The 21,359-nt window shown below is 44.5% G+C and overlaps 1 protein-coding gene across 2 annotated transcripts in view; it reads left to right on the top strand.

The window, feature by feature from the left end:
- Positions 1-17,424, top strand: part of LOC126251694 (carboxypeptidase N subunit 2-like) — a 139,325-nt gene extending 121,901 nt beyond the window's left edge. For both annotated transcript variants that reach the window (XM_049952281.1, XM_049952282.1), the window contains exons 4-5: positions 2,516-2,902; positions 14,141-17,424. In XM_049952281.1, the coding sequence (XP_049808238.1) occupies positions 2,516-2,902; positions 14,141-14,524 (771 nt within the window). In that variant the 3' untranslated portion in view covers positions 14,525-17,424. The remainder of the gene's footprint in view (positions 1-2,515; positions 2,903-14,140) is intronic.
- The last annotated feature ends 3,935 nt before the right edge of the window (positions 17,425-21,359 follow it).

The raw sequence follows: 21,359 nt of genomic DNA, 5'->3' as shown, positions 1-21,359 counted from the left end.
TCATCCTTGGACTATCAACAAACAACAGTGATATGCAACTAATAATTCTTGTCCAACATGTTGGAAAAGTATTCTGAAGGACCACGTAGACTAATAGATGCCCACAATTTATACTTAACTAAATGCACTTCATACGTGAAGCGTTCGTCAACCTGGTTCAGGGTTATCTACAATGCTCACAGTTCGTGCTATGATTCTGTAAAAAAGGACCATTGCCCACACCATGGTGCTTGGATCATTCTTTTAACTGTCCTTTATCAGTACGAAGGAAACTTGAAGCTTCATAAATTCACTGAGCTTTGAGTAGTGTACTGCAACGAAAGACTAGTAACTACTGTGGGAGGGGGGGGGGGGGGGCAGGGGGGGTCGGATACTGCACAGAACAAACAGTCGCTTCTGCGGGGAATATATGTAAATCTTCTTCCATTTCTATTAGAAGCTGTTTGAAAGAAACTTAAAGGAATTATTGACACCGGCTGCGAATGGACATTTATTGAAATCAGTAGAGAAAGTTTGAAATTTGTGCCAGATCGGGATTCGAACACGGATGTCCTGCTTACTAGGGAGATGCTCTGACCACTAAGCCACCCAGACATTGTAGTCATAATAACTGCACGCACAACCCTAGCACGCCTCTCGTCAGACCTAAATCTTCAACTTACCAACAGACTACTAATGTAGTGCCCCTTGTCCATTATCCTCATTATTCGCGATGTTTCGCCGATTCCTGTAAGAGTTAGAGCCTGGTGTGTGTCCTCACTGAAGAGATCGTTGGCAGTCATCGCGTTTATTACATGTATATGTCCAAAAGAACAGACACAATTTTGATCCAGCAGCAAATATGAATTAAGATACCATATATACGTAATCAAGGAACCCACCAGGGTAGCCGAGCGCGCTAACGCGCTGCTTCCTGGACTCGGGTAGGCGCACCGGCCCCGAATCGAATCCGCCCGGCGGACTAACGATGAGGGCCGGTGTGCCGGCCAGCCTGGAAGTGGTTTTAAGGCGGTTTTCCACATCACCCTAGGTGAATACCGGGCTGGCCCCCACGTTCCGTCTCAGCTACACACGTCGCAGACGTCCGCACTATTTCATGATTTACACTAGACGCAGACAGTTGGGGTCCACTGGTTCCGTCCTGGGAGGTACGGGGTGGCGGCAGGATGGGCATCCGGCCATCCCTAACACTAACATTGCCAAATCCGTTGTAACCACGCCGACCGTGCGATCGCTGTGGGACTATGGCGTAAGCAAAAGAAAATGAATACATGCAATTAAGGCGATGACGGCAAATGATCCCTTCAGTGCCAGTGCACACCGTGCTCGAACTCTTATGACAATCGGCCAAATGCTAAGAGTACTGAGGACAATGGGCAAGGAGCATTACATCAGTAGTTCGTGAATAAGTTGACAATTTGACAGGAGGTGTCCTAGGGTAGTCCGTGGAGTTGCAACGACCTCTGTGTCTCAATGACTTAGTGGTCAAGGTACCTGCAGTAAGCATGAGACCTGGATTCGAATCCCAGTCCGGCAGAGACTACTTTCCCCATTGATCTGAATCAATTACACTGACAGCCAACGTCTATAATTGGACATGGCCGAAAGAACAGACACCACATTCTTATTTAAATATAACTGTTTGGCAGGAGGTTGTAGCTTCTAACAATACCACCACTTGCAAATTAGGTTAGAAATCAGATTAATAATGTTGCTCACGCAGCATATGTTCGCTTTATCGGGCAACAACAAAGTTATTGACTGTGGATGGTATCGTCAGAATGGAAATAATTAAGTCACTGTAAAAAAGTCATTAATTTTGGCACTTACCTTGAATGGATTCCCACGTAGATTTCGTCGAAGTTGTTATGGCTCATCTTGTTGATTCTAGGGTGATTCCACTTTGACTGCTAGAAGGTCCAGATCTGTATTTTAGCAATATTTGAAGACCTAACAAATGCGTTTTTCAGGAAATTCTTAATGATCAAACAATCCCAGATCAGAACAATGGTATGGTAGAAGTAATTTTTGACTTGGTGTTCACGATCCACATTTTTATTAAACTTCTTGTAAATTCACATGTACTTCTTCTTAATTGTCACATCATCAAGAAAACAGTTTTGTATCAATCTTCATATATTTAATTTCCACTTTAACCAAACACAAGACTTGACTGTTCTTTTACAAAGCGAAATAACAACTTAACTTCTGCAAAGTGAAACATAGACTGCTCCGTGCGCATTCGCGCCAAAACGGTTACAAGTAAGTCAAAGATTATGACAATCTCACAGAAACGAATACACACAAGAACCATATCACTGTAATATATCGATACATCGGAGTACCTATACAGCAATAAAACCAGAAAAGTAGTACGATATTACTGGTATCGAGAACTGGGGTTGGTGTGCCGTAATGGTCACGTAAGTAAAGAACCATTACAAGCTCATAGGTCACTTGTTCCAGCACTGTGAAAGCACGTATAGTGGCTGAATGTGGTGCTACCACGTTACAGAACCTGCCGCAGCTGCTGGAGCTGCGGCTGGACGGGAACAGACTGATGCAGGGACCCCTGGGCCCGCTGCAGGCGCCCAAGCTGCAGCGGCTCTCGGCGGCGGACTGCGCGCTGCAGTCGGTGCAGCCCAACCTGCTGGCGGCGGCGCCGGAGCTGCGCTACCTGGACCTGCAGGCCAACCGCCTGCGCACGCTCTGGCTGGCCAACGAGTCGGCGGAGGCGCACCTCGTGCTGCTCGACGTGGAGCGCAACCCGCTGGAGTGCGACTGCGCGCTGCGCGACACCTGGAACTGGGCCGAGGAGCACGTGGACGAGGCCAACGTCTACTGCGGGGAGCCGCCGCGGCCCTGGCAGGACGTGCAGCTCCACAAGCTCGACTGCGACAAGGTAACGGCGCTCGTGACTGCCCTCTCGAGACACATTTCAGTAGAACCGTTCGTACGAGAGGCGTTCCATAAGTAATGTAACACATTTTACTCTTGGCCGATTTTGGTTGAAAAAAATGCGGAGTTTATTCTGGCACATCGTGCAATATTCCTTCTAGGCGCTCAGTCCAGAACCGCGTCACTGGTACGGTCCGAGGTTCGAATCCTGCCTCGGGCATGGATGTGTGTGATGTCCTTAGGTTAGTTAGGTTTAAGTAGTTCTAAGTTCTAGGGGACTGATGACCACAGATGTTAAGTCCCATAGTGCTCAGATCCATTTGAACCATTTTTTTTTTTTTTTTTGCAATATTCCTGCTTCAGCCTCTATAGTGTAATCGCGTTCCGATAGGTGGCAGAGCTTCTAACAACCCTACCACAACAAAGGTCAGCATTTAATAACGATTGTGGTGTTGCTCACGCTGCTAAATACTGCATTTTCGGGCAACAAGTCATATTATGTGGCAGGTGTCATTAGAGCACAGTTAATAAAGTCATTGCATGTAATAATCAAAAAACTAGGCACTCATCTTTTTGTGTTTCCCACGCTGGTCTAATCGTAAACTCATGGCTCAATTGTTGAAAATCTAGGTGGTTATGATTCCAAGCTCGGATGCAAAGAGGCCTAGGTTTTATCCTGCTATATTCAAAAGTTTTGTAGATGGGCTTCACAAGACATTCTTCAAGATTATACCTTTCAAAGTTAGCACAATAGTGATGCAAAAAAGTAATCAGCACTTCGAATTTAAGTTACACTTCTGTTTAATTGCAATATCACGTAAACACACAAAACATCACTTCACAATACAAAACATACTTGAAAACATCTTCCTCACAGTCACTGTTAATGTTCACATTTTATAAGCGGACTACAATACGCATCTTTCCTACATTACGTCCAAGACACCCGACTCTCTAACAACTTAACAACTAACTTACTATCCCTTACGCGCCCAAAAATCAGAGTTACAAGTACGTCAAAGATCATACTGACAAAAGAAAGAATGCACATAAGAATAATATCATTGCAATATAAACATATCGATGTATCACAAATGAAATCAAATCTGAATGTTGTCTCAGAAATATGTTAAGTAGTTAACAGAAACACAGTAGAATATAGCTGGTATCGAGAGGTTCAGGTGAGGTGCCGTAATAGTTGCGTAATTCAAGTAGCATCACAAGCTGTAGGTAGACTTCAAAATGTGCGTCTGTAATGGAGATGTGTTCCAAGCAGGGAACTTTCATTGTGTTTCTTTTGGCAGAAAACCATGCGCTTCCAGAATTTCTGCAGAGACCTCCCACTGAATAAGAGAACGACTAGATGTTGGACAGGCAACGGCCTTCCCGCTGTGGATACAACGGTTCCCGTTAGAGCACCGACGTTAAGTGCTGTAGGGCGTGGCCGGCACTTGGATGGGTGACCATCCGGGCTGCCATGCGCTGTTGCCACTTTTAGGGGTGCACTCAGCGTCGTGATGCCAACTGAGGAGCTACTCGACCGAATAGAAGCGGCTCCGCTCAAAGAAAACCATCGTAACGACCGGGAGAGCGGTGTGCTGACCCCACGCTCGTCCTATCCGCATCCTCAGCTGAGGATGACACGGTGGTCGGATGATCCCGATGGACTACTTGTGGCCTGAAGTCGGACTGCTAGATGTTGGACGATATGTCTGTCATTATCGCAACAAGGTCGCGCAAACCTGTCCACACACGGCTGTGACCCCTGAAATGTTGGAACATGCAGACACTCATTTGAGATGATCGACAAACCAAACTCCAATACCTCGCTGCTCAACAGAATGTCTGTGTTTGTAGTGCTGACACACTCGTCCACCTCTTCGGGAACTCAAAGGTGTGTGTCATGTGGGTTCCTCACCACTTAATAGAAGACCACGAAGAGCAGCGAAGAACCATCTGTATGAAATTGCTTGCGCTTTATGAGGCTGATCGTGTCAATTTTCCGTCAAACATTGTCACAGGCGATGAAAGATGGGTTCATCACTTCGGACTGAGGTAAAAACGGTAATCAATGGAGTGATGCCACACCACCTATCCTCTGGGGGAAAAGTTCAAAGCCGCACATACAGCTGCTAAAGTCATGGCGACGGTCTTCTGGGACTCTGAAGGAGTTATTCTGTTTGATTTCCTTCCTCATGGGGCAACGATCAACTCGGAAGTGTATTGTACAGCGCTTGGGAAATTGAAAAAACGACTCCAATGTCGTCTTCACCACAAAGATGCAAAAGAACTTCTGCTTCTCCATGATAACTCAATTCCTGAGAGGACCTCACAGAACTTCACTGGAGTGTTCTTCCTCATGCACCCCACAGCGCAGATCTCACCCCTTCTGACTTCCATCTGTTTGAGCCAATGAAGGATGAACTCCACGCGAAGAAGTACATGGGTGATGGGAACGTTATTGATACAGCGAGACGTTGGCTCCGACGTCTACCAGTGGAGTGGTACCACGCGGGTATATGAGGTGCGACAATAAAGTTATGAGACTGATTTTCTTTGCAAGATGTGGCAACCCTGCAGGCTTGCGAAGGCACAATATCTTTGACCTTGGTCTATAAGCTGCTTCTAGTCCAAGCGGCACATCGATGCTCAGTCATGAGTTGTGCTGTAATAATTTAACATATGTTTGTGTCTCTCGTCACGGAGATGGAACCGCATAATATTGCGCAACGGTATGCCATTTCTTTTTGCGTTGCGTTTGCGTGAAAACATGACGACAACTTACAGTAAACTTCAGAAGGCTTTTGGAGAGGAGGTTATGTCAAGAGCTCAGGTTTTTCGTTGGCATAAAATGTTTCGTGAAGGCAGAACGAATGTTGAAGTCAAAACTGAAATGCATGCTTGTGTGCTTCTTTGATTCCAAGGGAGTTGTTCATAAAGAGTGGGTGCCTCCTGGACAAACAGTTAACCAATATTACTACAAAGAAATTTTACAAAGACTTCGTAAAAGAGTTCTTCTTGTCGGTGCCAACATTGGTGATAATTGTATTCTGCATCACGATAATGCAGCATTCCATACTGCTCTGTCAATACAGCAATTTTTAACCTCAAAACAAATTTCAGTACTACCACAGCCATCTTATTCACCAGCTATCGCTCCTTGCGACTTTTTTGTATTTCCAAGAGTCAAAACGGAGGTCAAGTGACACCATTCTCAAACAACACAAGATGTCCAAAAAGCTGTGATGAGGGTCTTGCAGGATATTACAGAAGATGAGTTCCAGAAATGTAACCATCAATGGCAGAAGCGCTGGAAAAAGTGTGTGCAATCTTAAGGGAACTACTTTGAAGGAGACAACACTAAACTTGACTGAAACGGTAAGCAACATTTTTTTTTTCACATCAGTCTCATTACTTTATTGTCGCACCTCGTACATCCCCTCCCTGTGAGGTTCCGTAAGCCTGTAGCATTGCGGAGATTATGTTGAAAAATATAGTTTTGTAGCCAAAAGAGTGCGGAATGATTTAGTTTATTTGAATCCTGAATAAAACCAACTTGCTTTCAGAAAAAAATGTGTTGCATTACTTATTGAACGTCCTCGTATTTATATGTATATCAAATTCCATATTTCACAGCTAACTTCTGTAGACTAAAATAGCACGAAAAGCAAACTGTCTCGAAAATGACAAAAATTCCAGAAATTAGGAACTATATTTCACACAGGATACATGCCAGTTGCTTACGTGGTGAGCCTGCCCAACTGCACATGATTACACTCTGACCTGTAATATTCCAGACACATGAAGCGACATACTTCCAGATTGGCCACATCTGTCACCAACAGCAAATCCAAGACTGTAAATTCAGTGGTAGAACCAGCAAACCACAATCATTTGTGTGATGGTCGGCAAAAAGGACAGACCGTCCACTAAAGTGGGAAAAACAGTATGACTGACTTCCCAAACTAAATGAAAACGACTGAAAGAAAAAAAACATTCTCCTCATTTACATGCTCACACAGACAAAGTCTTCAGACATGGATTCACTAAGAGAAATGTTGATAATTGTGAGTTCGTCCTTCGGTTTTACATTGTGTAAGATACGATTTCGTCAACGTTGTGAGAGTTTGCTGCTATTGCAGATCCTATACTAATTGCATGCGACAAGTTCTTCTCAAATTTTTGACAAATACGTTTTAAACGCCATATTTTTCTGAACTGTAGTTTCTTGGATGTAATACTAAAGGTCTTACATAGAAAGTATAATTATTATATTAAATTATTTTATATATTATATTGTTATTTTTATTAATATTAGACACATCTGTGACATGTTAAAAGCGGGTGACCATAATTTGTTTTCTATGGAGGTATGGAGGGAGACGGGGGGGGGGGGGGGGGGGAGTTGGGGCCAGTAACACACTGTATCCTCTCCCTCTCCCCCGAGAACTGTGCGTTTGAGAAATGCTATATTCTTTTTGCTTACAAACGTAAGTAAGCTTTTTACAAAAAAATTATCTGTCTGTGAGAAAAACTTTCTCCTCATGTAACGTGTATTTCAAGTATTTTATTTGCTTAGCAAAACTGACGGTTGGATGACCCTGTGTTCCGAATGTGAACAGTGTCGTGAAATAAAACTTTAAAGTTTTGAAATTTAAAATTTGAAATAAAGAAAATGAATCTAATTAAATGCCAAAAGAAATTAATTGTGTGCTCAATGAAAACTGTATAACCTAAACTGAGTACAGAAGTACATTAGGACCGCTGCGTGATATGAAGTGCATTGTTTCATTTTGAATATCCACAAAAATAAATTACTGCTCTACTCCTAAGAAAATAATTGTTTGACATCATCAACACTATTCACTGAAAATCAGTCTGCATGCTAGCATGACGCCTGATCAGTCCCTACTACTCACAGTTCGCACAAGACTGTAAGGTGACTTACCTCTTACTCAGCATGCCGTTTTTTGTCTGACGTACTGGCGTTTTCGGAAGCAAATACAAATCAGCAGATTCATAAGCTAAAGGAAAATAAAGTACTCACTACAAATCTCTTTCTTCCTGTTTGTCAGAAGCAATCTATGATTTCGTGTGGCGTGAGGTACAATGCACACACGAAAAAATATTCATAACTATAAATCATGAAGGTAGGTTTTACTGTAAAGAAAATCGTTTCTGAGAAATCATACTATGATTATTGACAAAAAGACTGCACAACATAAGAAGACTCTAGCAATTACGAAATTCGCTCATTACAAACTATAAACATACCTTTAAAATTCCTCCAAAATCTTCTCCATCAATATAAAGAACAAGAAAGTATTATAAATAATTTATCATCTTCGTAATAAAGTATTCCAGACAGCTTTTCCCAGATTGAAAGCCGGCCAGAGTGGCCGTGCGGTTCTAGGCGCTACAGTCTGGAACCGAGCGACCGCTACGGTCGCAGGTTCGAATCCTGCCGCGGGCATGGATGTGTGTGATGTTCTTAGGTTAGTTAGGTTTAAGTAGTTCTAAGTTCTAGGCGACTAATGACCTCAGAAGTTAAGTCGCATAGTGCTCAGAGCCATTTGAACCATTTTTTGAACCAGATTGAAAAACAACGGATTTCTTCCATAAGGAGATTTTCATTCTGCAGCGGAGTGTGCGCTGATATGAAACATCGTGGCAGGTTAAAACTGTGTGACGGACCGAGACTCGAACTCGGGACCTTCGCCTTTCGCGGGCAAGTGCTCTACCACACTGGCCCGCGAAAGGCAAAGGTCCCGAGTTCGAGTCCTGGTCCGGCACACTGTTTTAATCTGCCACAAAGTTTCATATCGGCGCACATTCCGCTGCAGAGGGAAAATCTCATTCTGTAAACATCCCCCAGGCTGTGGCTAAGCCATGTCTCCGTAATATCCTTTCTTCCTGGGCTGCTAGTTCTGCTAAGTTCTCAGAAGAGCTACTGTGAAGTTTGGAAGGTAGGAGACCAGGTACTGGCAGAATTGAAGCTGTGAGGACGGGTCGTGAGTCGTGCTTGGGTAGCTCAGTTGCTAGAGCATTTGCCCGTGAAAGGCAAAGGTCCCGAGTTCGAGTCTCAGTCCGGCAGACAGTTTTAATCCAACAGATTTCTTTCTCCGAAATGCTCGCTACTATTAGTTACTATTAAAATCAGACTTGATCATAAATTTATTTATTCTGGTAACCGGTTTCGACCACGCCTGTGGTCATCTTCAGACCAAAATGCTGTATGAGCAGGAGCCTCCTTCTGGTGGAAATCACTGCTCGCTACTATGCCTCAAATAAGACTGACTAACTAGGAAGTCAACACAAGATAAAACTGAACACGAAGTCAAGGATCTAATTCAATACTGATACAGTGCTCTCATTCATCTTTGTCCAAGTACAATAAAGACTAATTATTTACAATAGCGAAAAAATACACTGATAAGCCAAACCGTGATGACCAGCTACTTAAAAGCGTGTTGGTCCATTTCTGGAACGCAGTTCAGCAGTGATCCTGGGTGCCATGGACTCGATAAGTACTTGATAGGTTTCCAGAGGTTTGTGGCGCCAGATGCCTCCGCACACGTCACACACTTCCCGTAATTTACGGGCGGGTGGCTTGTGGGTGCGGAGCTGTTGCCCGATAGCGTCCCAGCTGGTTTACCGATAAGCCGAATCTGGCAGCCAAGATGTCAACATGAGTATACTATCATGCCGCTCAGACCATTGCAGCACGATTCTGGCCTTGTGACACGGACAGTTATCCTACTGAAGATGCCACCGCTGTTAAGAAAGACATCAAGCACAAGGGGTTACAGCTGGCCCCTAGTAATGCTCACGTAGTCCGCAGTTGTCATGATGCCTTATGTTACTACCGCCGGTCCAATGGAAGCACAGTTGAGTGTCCCCCGTAGCATAAAACTGCTCCCAACAGCCTGCGTCCGTGGCGAGCTGCATGTTTCGAGCAGCCGTATCTGGACACGACCATCGACCTGATCGACCTGGTTTAACAATAAACGGGATTCATCCGACCGGGTTTTGCGATTCCATTGATTCGCGGTGCAGTGTCGATGATCCCGTGCCCACTGCAATCATAATTGACGATGTTGTTGGGTCAAAATGGGAACACGTAGGGGTCCTCTGCTACGGAACACCATAATCAACACTATAAGCTGTATGGTGTGTTTAAAAACACATGTGCCAGCGCCAGAACTGTACTCCGTTTCAGATCTGCCACAAATCGCCACCTATCCTGCTACCCTCCATTCTCTATGTATGGACGTCCACTTCTTGTCGCCTACTCGTGGTTGCAGCATTCTTCAACCACTTTCCGTAGACACTCACGACAGTAGCACGCGAACAGCCGACCAGCTCCCACACGCTGGTGAAATCCTGGTTGTCGCAGGAAGAGCGGATCAGGTTGTGGAAAGGGGCCAAGGTCAATTACTGTTAGTTATACAAAAACACACAACTTTATTCCTCGAACCAATGCACAGTTTTCTATTTAAAACAACAAAGATCAATTCACGACTGAGGGCCCAGGTAACTTCTCCAGAATAAGTTTAAATGATTTCTTTTAAAACACCAGGATTTAGAGTAACGGCTGAAGGCCTTACTTAAGTAAAATTGGAATATCTTCTCGGCTAAAGGCCGAATAATATTACAGATCAGCTAAGGAAATTCTTTAGAAGCCAAGCGTTTTCAATTTTCGGCTAAATGCCATATTAAGGAAAATTCAAATAAATTCCTCGGCTGAAGGCCCAATAAAAAATTTGTTACATAGTAAAAGAGAGGCTTTGAAGATAAGCTTTTACACAGTACAACAAAAACATCTTCTAGGCGCTACAGTCTGGAACCACGCGACCACTACGGTCGCAGTTCGAATCCTGCCTCGGGCATGGATGTGTGTGATGTCCTTAGGTTAGTTAGGTTTAAGTAGTTCTAAGTTCTAGGGGACTGATGACCACAGATGTTAAGTCCCATAGGCTCACAGCCAAAACTTGAAGTATCTTGTCGGCTGAAATTCCAAACAATTACTGAAGAATAATTAAAGACCACCTTAACATAACATTTACAGAACATGTCTGAAGGCCGTTTCAAGAATTCAAGATAATTAAGGTGAAACCTTACAGACAAGGATTAACATATGAAAGACACAGATTCTGAAACGAACACGGCTGAAGGCCTATATACAGAGCAACAACAATTTTAAGTAAAACACGGCTGAAGGCCTGGCACAGTACCTGCGCCGAAATAAAATGAAATCGCAAACAAAAAACAGTGGTGCTCAGGAGTGTTCGAAGTGTCGGCCTGGGGAGGAAACTCTGAGCACAGTTTAGTTGAGACAGGCAGCCAAACGTAACACTAAACAATCGGCTGTCAACACGACCTAGGGACGGTTGCAGTACCAACCAACAGCCTAATCAATTCCCTTCCACCCCATACACTCGCTGCTTTATTTCAACCGACCGACTGACTCTTCCAGAAAGCAGACAGCATTCATCTGCTCTGTGGAAATCACAGAAGGTACACACGGTTCCACGTAAACACACTTGCACAAGAACTCGAACAACCATAAAAGCAATCACTGTTGAACAACAAGGACGAATCAATTCGTCACACAGAGAGTTCGCACAAGCGGTCGGAGACCAAATAAACGTCGTCCGATGAGACGACCGACAGAACGACCGACCCAGGTCGTTCCCACTGAAGTTACGTGTGTCGGCAACGGTCGGGCGAAGCTGACTGCAGCTCCAACCCGACTCAAATCGATGTCCGTTCGGAATTCGGAGACACGGCGACCCGGGCACACTGGCTCTGACCCAACCATGCAGAGGTAACTCTTGCCCATTGGGCACGACATCTCTGCACAAGCAAGGAACCGACCCACGTCCGGGAAGATGACCAACTGACGAGGCTCCGAAACGGTCAAAAGACCAAATACACGTCGCCTGATGAGGCGACCAAATGAACGACCAACCAAGATCATCCCACTCCAATCTCCTTCCGTCGGACAGTTCATGTGTGTCACCAGCGGTCGGCGAGTACTGCCTGTCCGCACCTCACTGCCGCTCCGTCCCCGACTTCACTGGTACTGCGTCCCGACTGAATTCCCAACTGCTGGTCCGTCCGCAACTGACCTCCATACACACGACGACCCGGAAATACTATCGGTGGTTCCACAGATAGTACGACAGAGCACTTATCGATAAGTGCTGCTGATGCCACTCACGGACCGGTAAGGCAAGAAGTTAGTGACGCCAGTAAACGGAATAAGCTTTAAAAAAAATGGTTCAAATGGCTCTAAGCACTATGGGACGTAACATCTGAGGTCATCAGTCCTCTAGACTTAGAACTACTTAAACCTAACTAACCTAAGGACATCACACACATCCATGCCCGAGGCAGGATTCGAAACTGCGACAGTAGCAGCAGCGCAGTTCCGGACTGAAGCGCCTAGAACCGCTTGGCCACATCGGCCGGGTGGAATAAGAAAACGAGGCAGCATTACGGCAAGAGAAGATGACAAACAATAAAAAGAATGAACATGAGTCGCACACGGCTCAACTGGGCCACAACAAACTGGCTATTGTGAAAGTCGCTTAAGCCGGCGGATTTCCGCAATTGCACCACTTATCGTAGCCCATTTGCCTCCGCTTCGCTCATATTGTCTTACCACACCACGTGTCCTCGGCGCCACCAGACAGCATACAACCACACGGTGGCCGGTGGTCATAATGTTTCGGGTCATCGCTTAATGTTAAATGTTACATTGCTGAATGAGGATTAGCATTAATGGTAAAAGAAAAGTAAGGAAATTACACTACTGGCCATTACAATTGCTACACTAACAAGAAATGCAGATGATGAACAGCTATTCATTGGACAAATATATTATACTAGAACTGACATGTGATTACATTTTCACGCAATTTGCGTGCATAGATCCTGAGAAATCAGTACCGAGAACAACCACCTCTGGCCCCAATACCGGCCTTGATACGCCTGGGCATTGAGTTAAACAGAGCTTCGATGGCGTGTACAGGTACAGCTGAGCATGCAGCTTCAACACGATACCACAGTTCATCAAGAGTAGTGACTGGCGTATTGTGACGAGCCGGTTGCTCGGCCACCATTGACCAGAAGTTTTCAATTCGTGAGAGATCTGGAGAATGTGCTGGCCAGGGCAGCAGTCGAACATTTTCTGTATCCAGAAAGGCCCGTGCAGGACCTGCTGAAATGTAGGGTTTCGCAGGGATCGAATGAAGGGTAGAGCCACGGGTCGTAACACATCTGAAATGTAACGTCCACTGTTCAAAATGCCGTCAATACGAGCAAGAGGCGACCGAAACGTGTAACCAATGGCACTCCATACCATCACGCCGGGTGATACGCCAGTATGGCGATGACGAATACACGCTTCCAATGTTCGTTCACCGCGATGTCGCCAAACACGGATGCGACCATCATGGTGCTGTAAACAGAACCTGGATTCATCCGAAAAAATGACGTTTTGCCGTTCATGCACCCAGGTTCGTCGTTGACTACACCATCGCAGGTGCTCCTGTCTGTGATGCAGCGTCAAGGGTAACCGAAGCCATGGTCTCCGAGCTGATAGTCCATGCTGCAGCAAACGTCGTCGAACTGTTCGTGCAGACAGTTGTTGTCTTGCAAACGTCCCCATCTGTTGACTCAGGGATCGAGACGTGGCTGCACGATGCATTACGGCCATGCGGATAAGATGCCTGTCATCTCGACTGCTAGTGATATAAGGCCGTTGGGATCCAGCACGGCGTCCCGTATTACCCTACTGAACCCACCAATTCCATATTCTGCTCTGCTTGGATCTCGACCAACGCGAGCAGCAATGTCGCGATACGATAAACCGCAATCGCTATAGGCTACAATCCGACCTTTATCAAAATCGGAAACGTGATGGTACTCTTTTCTCCTGCTTAGGCGAAGCATCACAACAACGTTTCACCAGGCAACGCCGGTCAACTGCTGTTTGTGTATGAGAAATCGGTTGGAAACTTTCCTCATGTCAGCACGTTGTAGGTGTCGCCACCGGCGCCAACCTTGTGTGAATGCTCTGAATAGCTAATCATTTGCATATCACAGCATCTTCTTCCTGTCGGTTAAATTTCGCTTCTGTAGCACGTCATCTTCGTGGTGTAGCATTTTTAATGGTCAGTAGTGTAGTAGTATAATGTTAAACGTAGATAGTAATCTTCCATTACTCTGCTCACAGACAGCAGGGCAGACGGCGAGTACGGTGTCCAGCATCCTTGGTGCCACTACTATTGGCACCAGTAGTGGCGCCACTGCCGGCGCCAGCGACGGCGCCACTGCCGGCGCCAGCACGGGCGGCAGCGAGGCGGGGGCGGCGGCGCTGTGGGCGTCGCTGTCGCTGCTTGCGGTGCTGGCCGCGGTGGGCGGCGCGCTGCTCTTCGTCTACCGGCACGAAGTGCTGGCGCGCTACTTCAGCCCGGAGGCTCGAGCCGCTGCCTCTGGGGGCAACGACGTCCTGCCCCTCGAGCGCAACCACACCAACGCCACTGACGACGTCCCCATCGGACTGCCGGACATCGGCCAGCCCCACGAAGGTGGCGTCGCCCCCTGGCTCCGACAGTGACCTGCGCTGCGCGTCTGTTGACGGGGTCGAGATTTGGGGGTGGCTTCTCGGTAGACATCACCCCACATGCCAGTTCCTGACGGCGACAGTGCCACTGACTGAGATGGGCCAACATTACCTCCAGCGGCACATATTTCCAGTGACTGAATCGAACCACGTACCGCCTTCAGTGAGCTCGTCTGTTTCCTTACCCTCAGTCGCTGTCTCGTGCTCTCTGGATGTATGTACAACGACAAAAGACAGTACTCGTGTGTGTGACCATCCTTAAATCCGCTCCGTGAGTTCTAAGATCTCCGCTGTCAGAACGGAAGGGACGATACCAAAGTGATCCGAGAATCCTCTGTGCCATTCAAGAATCATTGAACACGTGTGATGATTTACCCTATCTTTCTGCACTATGTCAAGTGGTACGTTGCCTCATCCGTCATTTGGGAGGAATAGTAATTAGTGGAGGCATACAGAGACGAACAAAATGTCGCCTTAATGTCGTAGTTTTCCAGCACCAATAGACTGCGTTGGAAACGTTTCAGAACTGTTCCTACTGAAGCGAGGTTATCACATCCTGCATTATTGTTTCCTTTGCACGCTGTGTGGTACAGGAGCAAGGATCAGATGCCATTCATGAACGGAGAATTCCGACATTAATTTATTCTACATCTAATATCAAATAGCAAAAATAATATATAGCTTTGCTGTTGTATTTTCAGCGTCAGTAGCTAACAGTAGATCTGAATACAGAAATATATACAGATACCAAAGAGTTATAAAACTGATACTCTTCAGTACAATGTCTATTCAGAACATGTCGCGCCGTGGCCACTACGAAAGTTTGTAACTGCTATCAACTGGCGAACACACAAAATGGGCTCAGTGCATGAATGTTCGAACTTAAGTGGACACGCCGCTGGAGCTCCGGACAGGGGATGCTTGCATCTCATTGGCAGAGACGTAATCGTTCATGGCCAGCGCCCTTGTGCCGCGATGGCGGTTGTAGGAAACGCGACAGCATAGCTGGCGGCGCGCTTATTTGAAAGTGTGGTCGACCAGATAACGGCCGATATCCCACATACTCGGTTTCGTAAATAATTGTGTAAACGTTTGCGACTATTTGAGGCGCCAAAACTGCAAAGAAGTGGGTCTAAATGCAGGAGAATTTACAGTTCCAGATTCGCACTCAACTGGATAACATCATCATATTCAGTGGTGCAAAGTCTCCAACGTTAAATCTCGTACACTAAGGTGTTTGGATGGTCTTCATAAACATTGTCAACGATAATAACGCACAGCTCCTGAATTTTTAATGGTCATTAAAGCTTAATGATTCAGGAACCTGTATAGACAGAAAGACTCGAACAGTGATCCATGCCATCTGCAATGCTGTCAACATGAAGGACCAAATGTTTTACGGAAGTGACCATTCATAAATGGGAGTTTCATTTTGACCGCTGTTTCTACTGACAGCACGAAGGACGAAGTAGTTTACGAAATTCGCCAGTGATAAATGCGAGCTTAATTTTCACGACTCAGTGTGTATAAAGTGGTGATATTGTTTCTGATAAACAAGAACATCTTCGCCAAAACCTACAGAGTATTTTCCAGCCACGAACTGTTATTAGAAGCACATATCATAAGTTCAGTGATAAATAAGTTCAGCGATAAAGAAAAAAAACAATGGTAGCATTACGTACTTGGGATGGGAACGCTTCCCACGCTTCAGTGTACCAGATGCAGGCGACAACTGTCTGTCAAACGTACTTGGTTCAATGAAGCTAAGGAAAAATGCAAGCGTAGCAGGGTTGATGTGTATAATAGCCATCGCAAAAAGTTTGTAATTCAGCGTTTTGCTGCACTTGAGTGCATGAATGACTACAATATTCTACCACCGTAGTGTTACTATGACGTTTGTGTATGCATCCTGATTCCTAGTCATTTGTTGGCGATTCTGCATACTGAATATTGAAATGAAGAGCCGAAAAGGGATTTGTGAAGAATTTCAGGGTAAAAAGTGAAGCACGATACTCGATTCAACCTTCAGCGTCCCTTATAATTCCCAGTGATGCTAAATACTCGTACAAGGAATCAAATGACGAAATAACTGAAGACAATTAAACTGAGTTCCTATGCGTTCGAGTTCTTCGACCGGATTCATTCCTAGTTATTATTATTTTCCATTACATTCCAGTTGGCAGTGTTCAGCTTTGTTGACTACGTTTTTGTGGAAAAAGATTTATAAAGCGTATGTATTTCGTTATATGTAATGCTTATTCAAATACTAAGTTAAAGCTGCTTAAAATGAAACAAGGTACAGTTTTATTTTTCACTCGATTCAAATTAAAATATTATTGTTAAACACTTAATTATAGAAACAGTTTCATTGTTTAATAATTCTTCACCTGATTCATGCAAAGACACAATTTTCCTGCAAAATATTTTCCTTGTACTTCCTTTTTATCTATGCACATGGAACAAGAAAATTTAAATATAGCTACATTGAGTCAACGCTGCCCATCTTAAAGAGACAGAGTCACAGAACAGAAGTTTCTAATTGGGAATTTCATTTTCTTCTGACATCAGTTCAACAGGTCATACAATGTTGCATTCATTTGAAAAGCATTATTACAATTGACAGTTACATCCGCAGCTTTTCATTAATGGAGACCTCCACTGATTATTGCTATATAAATATGTTGCTATTGATTTTTCTTTAATTACGACCGGTGTATCTCTATCCAAGTGACAGTTAATCATTCCTGAAAAAAAATTGTCTCTTCACTTGATTCACAAGCACCTATTGCCCAAATTATTTTCAGGTATTCATGGGCCTGTATACTACTCGTACAGTTCCATATTTATTTATTTGCAGTAAATAATACGAAATAAACTGTTATTCGTTTCCATTGGTTGCATTTTTTTATTCACTTGAAACCCCTCTTCAACTAACGTTCACAATTCTCTTGCAGCTGCGGTTTAATTAAGGGAAATTGCTGTCCTAAGGACCCCCATGAACCATGGACCTTGCCGTTGGTGGGGAGGCTTGCGTGCCTCAGCGATACAGATGGCCGTACCATAGGTGCAACCACAACGGAGGGGTATCTGTTGAGAGGCCAGACAAACGTGTGGTTCCTGAAGAGGGGCAGCAGCCTTTTCAGTAGTTGCAGGGGCAACAGTCTGGATGATTGACTGATCTGGCCTTGCAGCACTAACCAAAACGGCCTTGCTGTACTGGTACTGCGAATGGCTGAAAGCAAGCGGAAACTACAGCCGTAATTTTTCCCGAGGGCATGCAGCTTTACTGTATGGTTAAATGATGATGGCGTCCTCTTGGGTAAAATATTCCGGAGGTAAAATAGTCCCCCATTCGGATCTCCGGGCGGGGACTACTCAAGAGGATGTCGTTACCAGGAGAAAGAAAACTGGCGTTCTACGGATCGGAGCGTGGAATGTCAGATCCCTTAATCGGGCAGGTAGGTTAGAAAATTTAAAAAGGGAAAACATAGTGGGTGAATATGGACTGGGGGACAGAAATGAAAAAGGAAGCCGTCTGGTAGAATTTTGCACAGAGCATAGCTAACACTTGGTTCAAGAATCATAAAAGAAGGTTGTATAAATGGAAGAATCCTGGAGATACTAGAAGGTATCAGATAGATTATATAATGGTAAGACAGAGATTTAGGAACCAGGTTTTAAATTGTAAGACATTTCCAGGGGCAGATGTGGACTCTGACCACAATCTATTGGTTATGAAATGTAGATTAAAACTGAAGAAACTGCAAAAAGTTGGGAATTTAAGGAGATCGGACCTGGATAAAGTGAAAGAACCAGAGGTTGTACAGAGTTTCAGGGAGAGCATAAGGGAACAATTGACAGGAATGGGGGAAAGAAATACAGTAGGAGAAGAATGGGTAGCTCTGAGTGATGAAGTAGTGAAGGCAGCAGAGGATCAAGTAGCTAAAATGACGAGGGCTAGTAGAAATCCTTGGGTAACAGAAGAAATATTGAATTTAATTGATGAAAGGAGAAAATACAAGAATGCAGTAAAAGGAATACAAACCTCTCAAAAAAATGGTTCAAATGGCTCTGAGCACTATGGGACTCAACTGCCGTGGTCATTAGTCCCCTAGAACTTAGAACTAGTTAAACCTAACTAACCTAAGGACAACACAAACATCCATGCCCGAGGCAGGATTCGAACCTGCGACCGTAGCGGTCTTGCGGTTCCAGACTGCAGCGCCTTTAACCGCACGGCCACTTCGGCCGGCACAAACGTCTCAAAAATGAGATCGACAGGAAGTGCAAAATGGCTAAGCAGGGATGGCTAGAGGACAAATGTAAGGATGTAGAGGCTTATCTCACTAGGGGTAAGATAGATACTGCCTACAGGAAAATTAAAGAGACCTTTGGAGAAAAGAGAGCCACTTGTGTGAATATCAAGAGCGTCAATGGAAACCCAGTTCTAAGCAAAGAAGGGAAAGCAGAAAGGTGGAAGGAGTATATAGAGGGTCTATACAAGGGCGATGTACTTGAGGACAATATTATGGAAATGGAAGAAGATGTAGATGAAGATGAAATGGGAGATACCATACTGCGTGAAGAGTTTGACAGAGCACTGAAAGACCTGAGTCGAAACAAGGCCCCGGGAGTAAACAACATTCCATTGGAACTACTGACGGCCTTGGGAGAGCCAGTCCTGACCAAACTCTACCATCTGGTGAGCAAGATGTATGAGACAGGCGAAATACCCTCAGACTTCAAGAAGAATATAATAATTCCAATCCCAAAGAAAGCAGGTGTTGACAGATGTGAAAATTACCGAACTATCAGTTTAATAAGTCACAGCTGCAAAATACTAACGCGAATTCTTTATAGACGAATGGAAAAACTGGTAGAAGCCGACCTCGGCGAAGATCAGTTTGGATTCCGCAGAAATGTTGGAACACGTGAAGCAATACTGACCCTACGACTTATCTTAGAAAATAGATTAAGGAAAGGCAAACCTACATTTCTAGCATTTGTAGACTTAGAAAAAGCTTTTGACAATGTTGACTGGAATTCTCTCTTTCAAATTCTAAAGGCGGCAGTGGTAAAATACAGGGAGCGAAAGGCTATTTACAATTTGTACCGAAACCAGATGGTGGTTATAAGAATCGAGGGGCATGAAAGGGAAGCAGCGGTTGGGAAGGGAGTGAGACAGGGTTCTAGCCTGTCCCCGATATTATTCAATCTGTATATTGAGCAAGCAGTAAAGGAAACAAAAGAAAAATTTGGAGTAGGTATTAAAGTCCATGGAGAAGAAATAAAAACGTTGAGGTTCGCCGATGACATTGTAATTCTGACAGAGACAGCAAAGGACTTGGAAGAGCAGTTGAACGGAATGGACAGTGTCTTGAAAGGAGGATATAAGATGAACATCAACAAAAGCAAAACGAGGATAATGGAATGTAGTCGAATTAAATCCGGTGATGCTGAGGGAATCAGATTAGGAAATGAGAGGCTTAAAGTTGTAAAGGAGTTTTGCTATTTGGGGAGCAAAATAACTGATGATGGTCGAAGTAGAGAGGATATAAAATGTAGACTGGCAATGACAAGGAAAGCGTTTCTGAAGAAGAGAAATTTGTTAACATCGAGTATAGATTTAAGTGTAAGGAAGTCGTTTCTGAAAGTATTTGTATGGAGTGTAGCCATGTATGGAAGTGAAACATGGACGATAAATAGTTTGGACAAGAAGAGAATAGAAGCTTTCGAAACGTGGTGCTACAGAAGAATGCTGAAGATTAGATGGGTAGATCATATAACTAATGAGGAGGTATTGAATAGAATTGGGGAGAAGAGGAGTTTGCGGCACAACTTGACAAGAAGAAGGGACCGGTTAGTAGGACATGTTCTGAGGCATCAAGGGATCACAAATTTACCATTGGAGGACAGCGTGGAGGGTAAAAATCGTAGAGGAAGACCAAACGATGAATACACTAAGCAGATTCAGAAGGATGTAGGTTGCAGTAAGTACTGGGAGATGAAGAAGCTTGCACAGGAGAGCTGCATCAAACCAGTCTCAGGACTGAAGACAACAACAACAACGACGACGACAGATATCAAAAATCACTAGTTAACAGTGTAAACTTTCCAGAAAACATGAAATTGTAGTATTTGTACAAAGCAGAGTGTTGTGTTTCTTGAAAAAAGGGCAAAAACAGTGAGTGAATATCTTGTGCTATTTATAGGTTGGTGCATAAGTTCGTAATGGTTTTGTTTTGCATATTGGTATCCCGGTTGCTATAGGTTTCTTTATCGACTGTCACTTTTTATTTGTAGTTCACTGTTGCAATTTGAGTTTGCGTATTGTCACTTTGTCGTTTGGAGACAGTGAATCGAGCTGTGGAAGCCAAAAATGGAGTGCCAAGTGGAGAAATCGTAACATTTCGAAAACATTCTTCTGTTTGGGTTGAGTAGTGGGGTGACAGCAACAGAAGCAGCCAAGGAGCGTTTTCGCCGTGTGTGGGGATCATGCCATTGGACAGAACACGGAAAGATAATGGTTTTCTTGTTTTAAGGAGCATCGTTTTGACATTAGTGACTCTCCACGTTCAGAAAGGTCCTCGAGATCTTATGAAGGTCGTTTGAACGCATTACTTCACAATGATACACATAAGTGTATTCGAGAACTGACAAATGTCATTCTCAATGGAGAGAAGTCTTCCGAAGTAAGAGTGATTTCAGGTGTGCCGCAGGGGAGCGTCGTAAGGCCGTTGCTATTCACGATATATATAAATTACCTTGTGGATAACATCGAAAGCTCACTGAGGCTTTTTGTGGGTGGTGCTGTAGAATATCGAGAGGT

This window comes from Schistocerca nitens, chromosome 4, assembly GCF_023898315.1.
Source record: "Schistocerca nitens isolate TAMUIC-IGC-003100 chromosome 4, iqSchNite1.1, whole genome shotgun sequence".
Taxonomy (NCBI): Eukaryota; Metazoa; Arthropoda; class Insecta; order Orthoptera; family Acrididae; genus Schistocerca; species Schistocerca nitens.
Note: the sequence above shows the minus strand (reverse complement) of the source record. Positions and strands in the feature narration are given on the sequence as shown.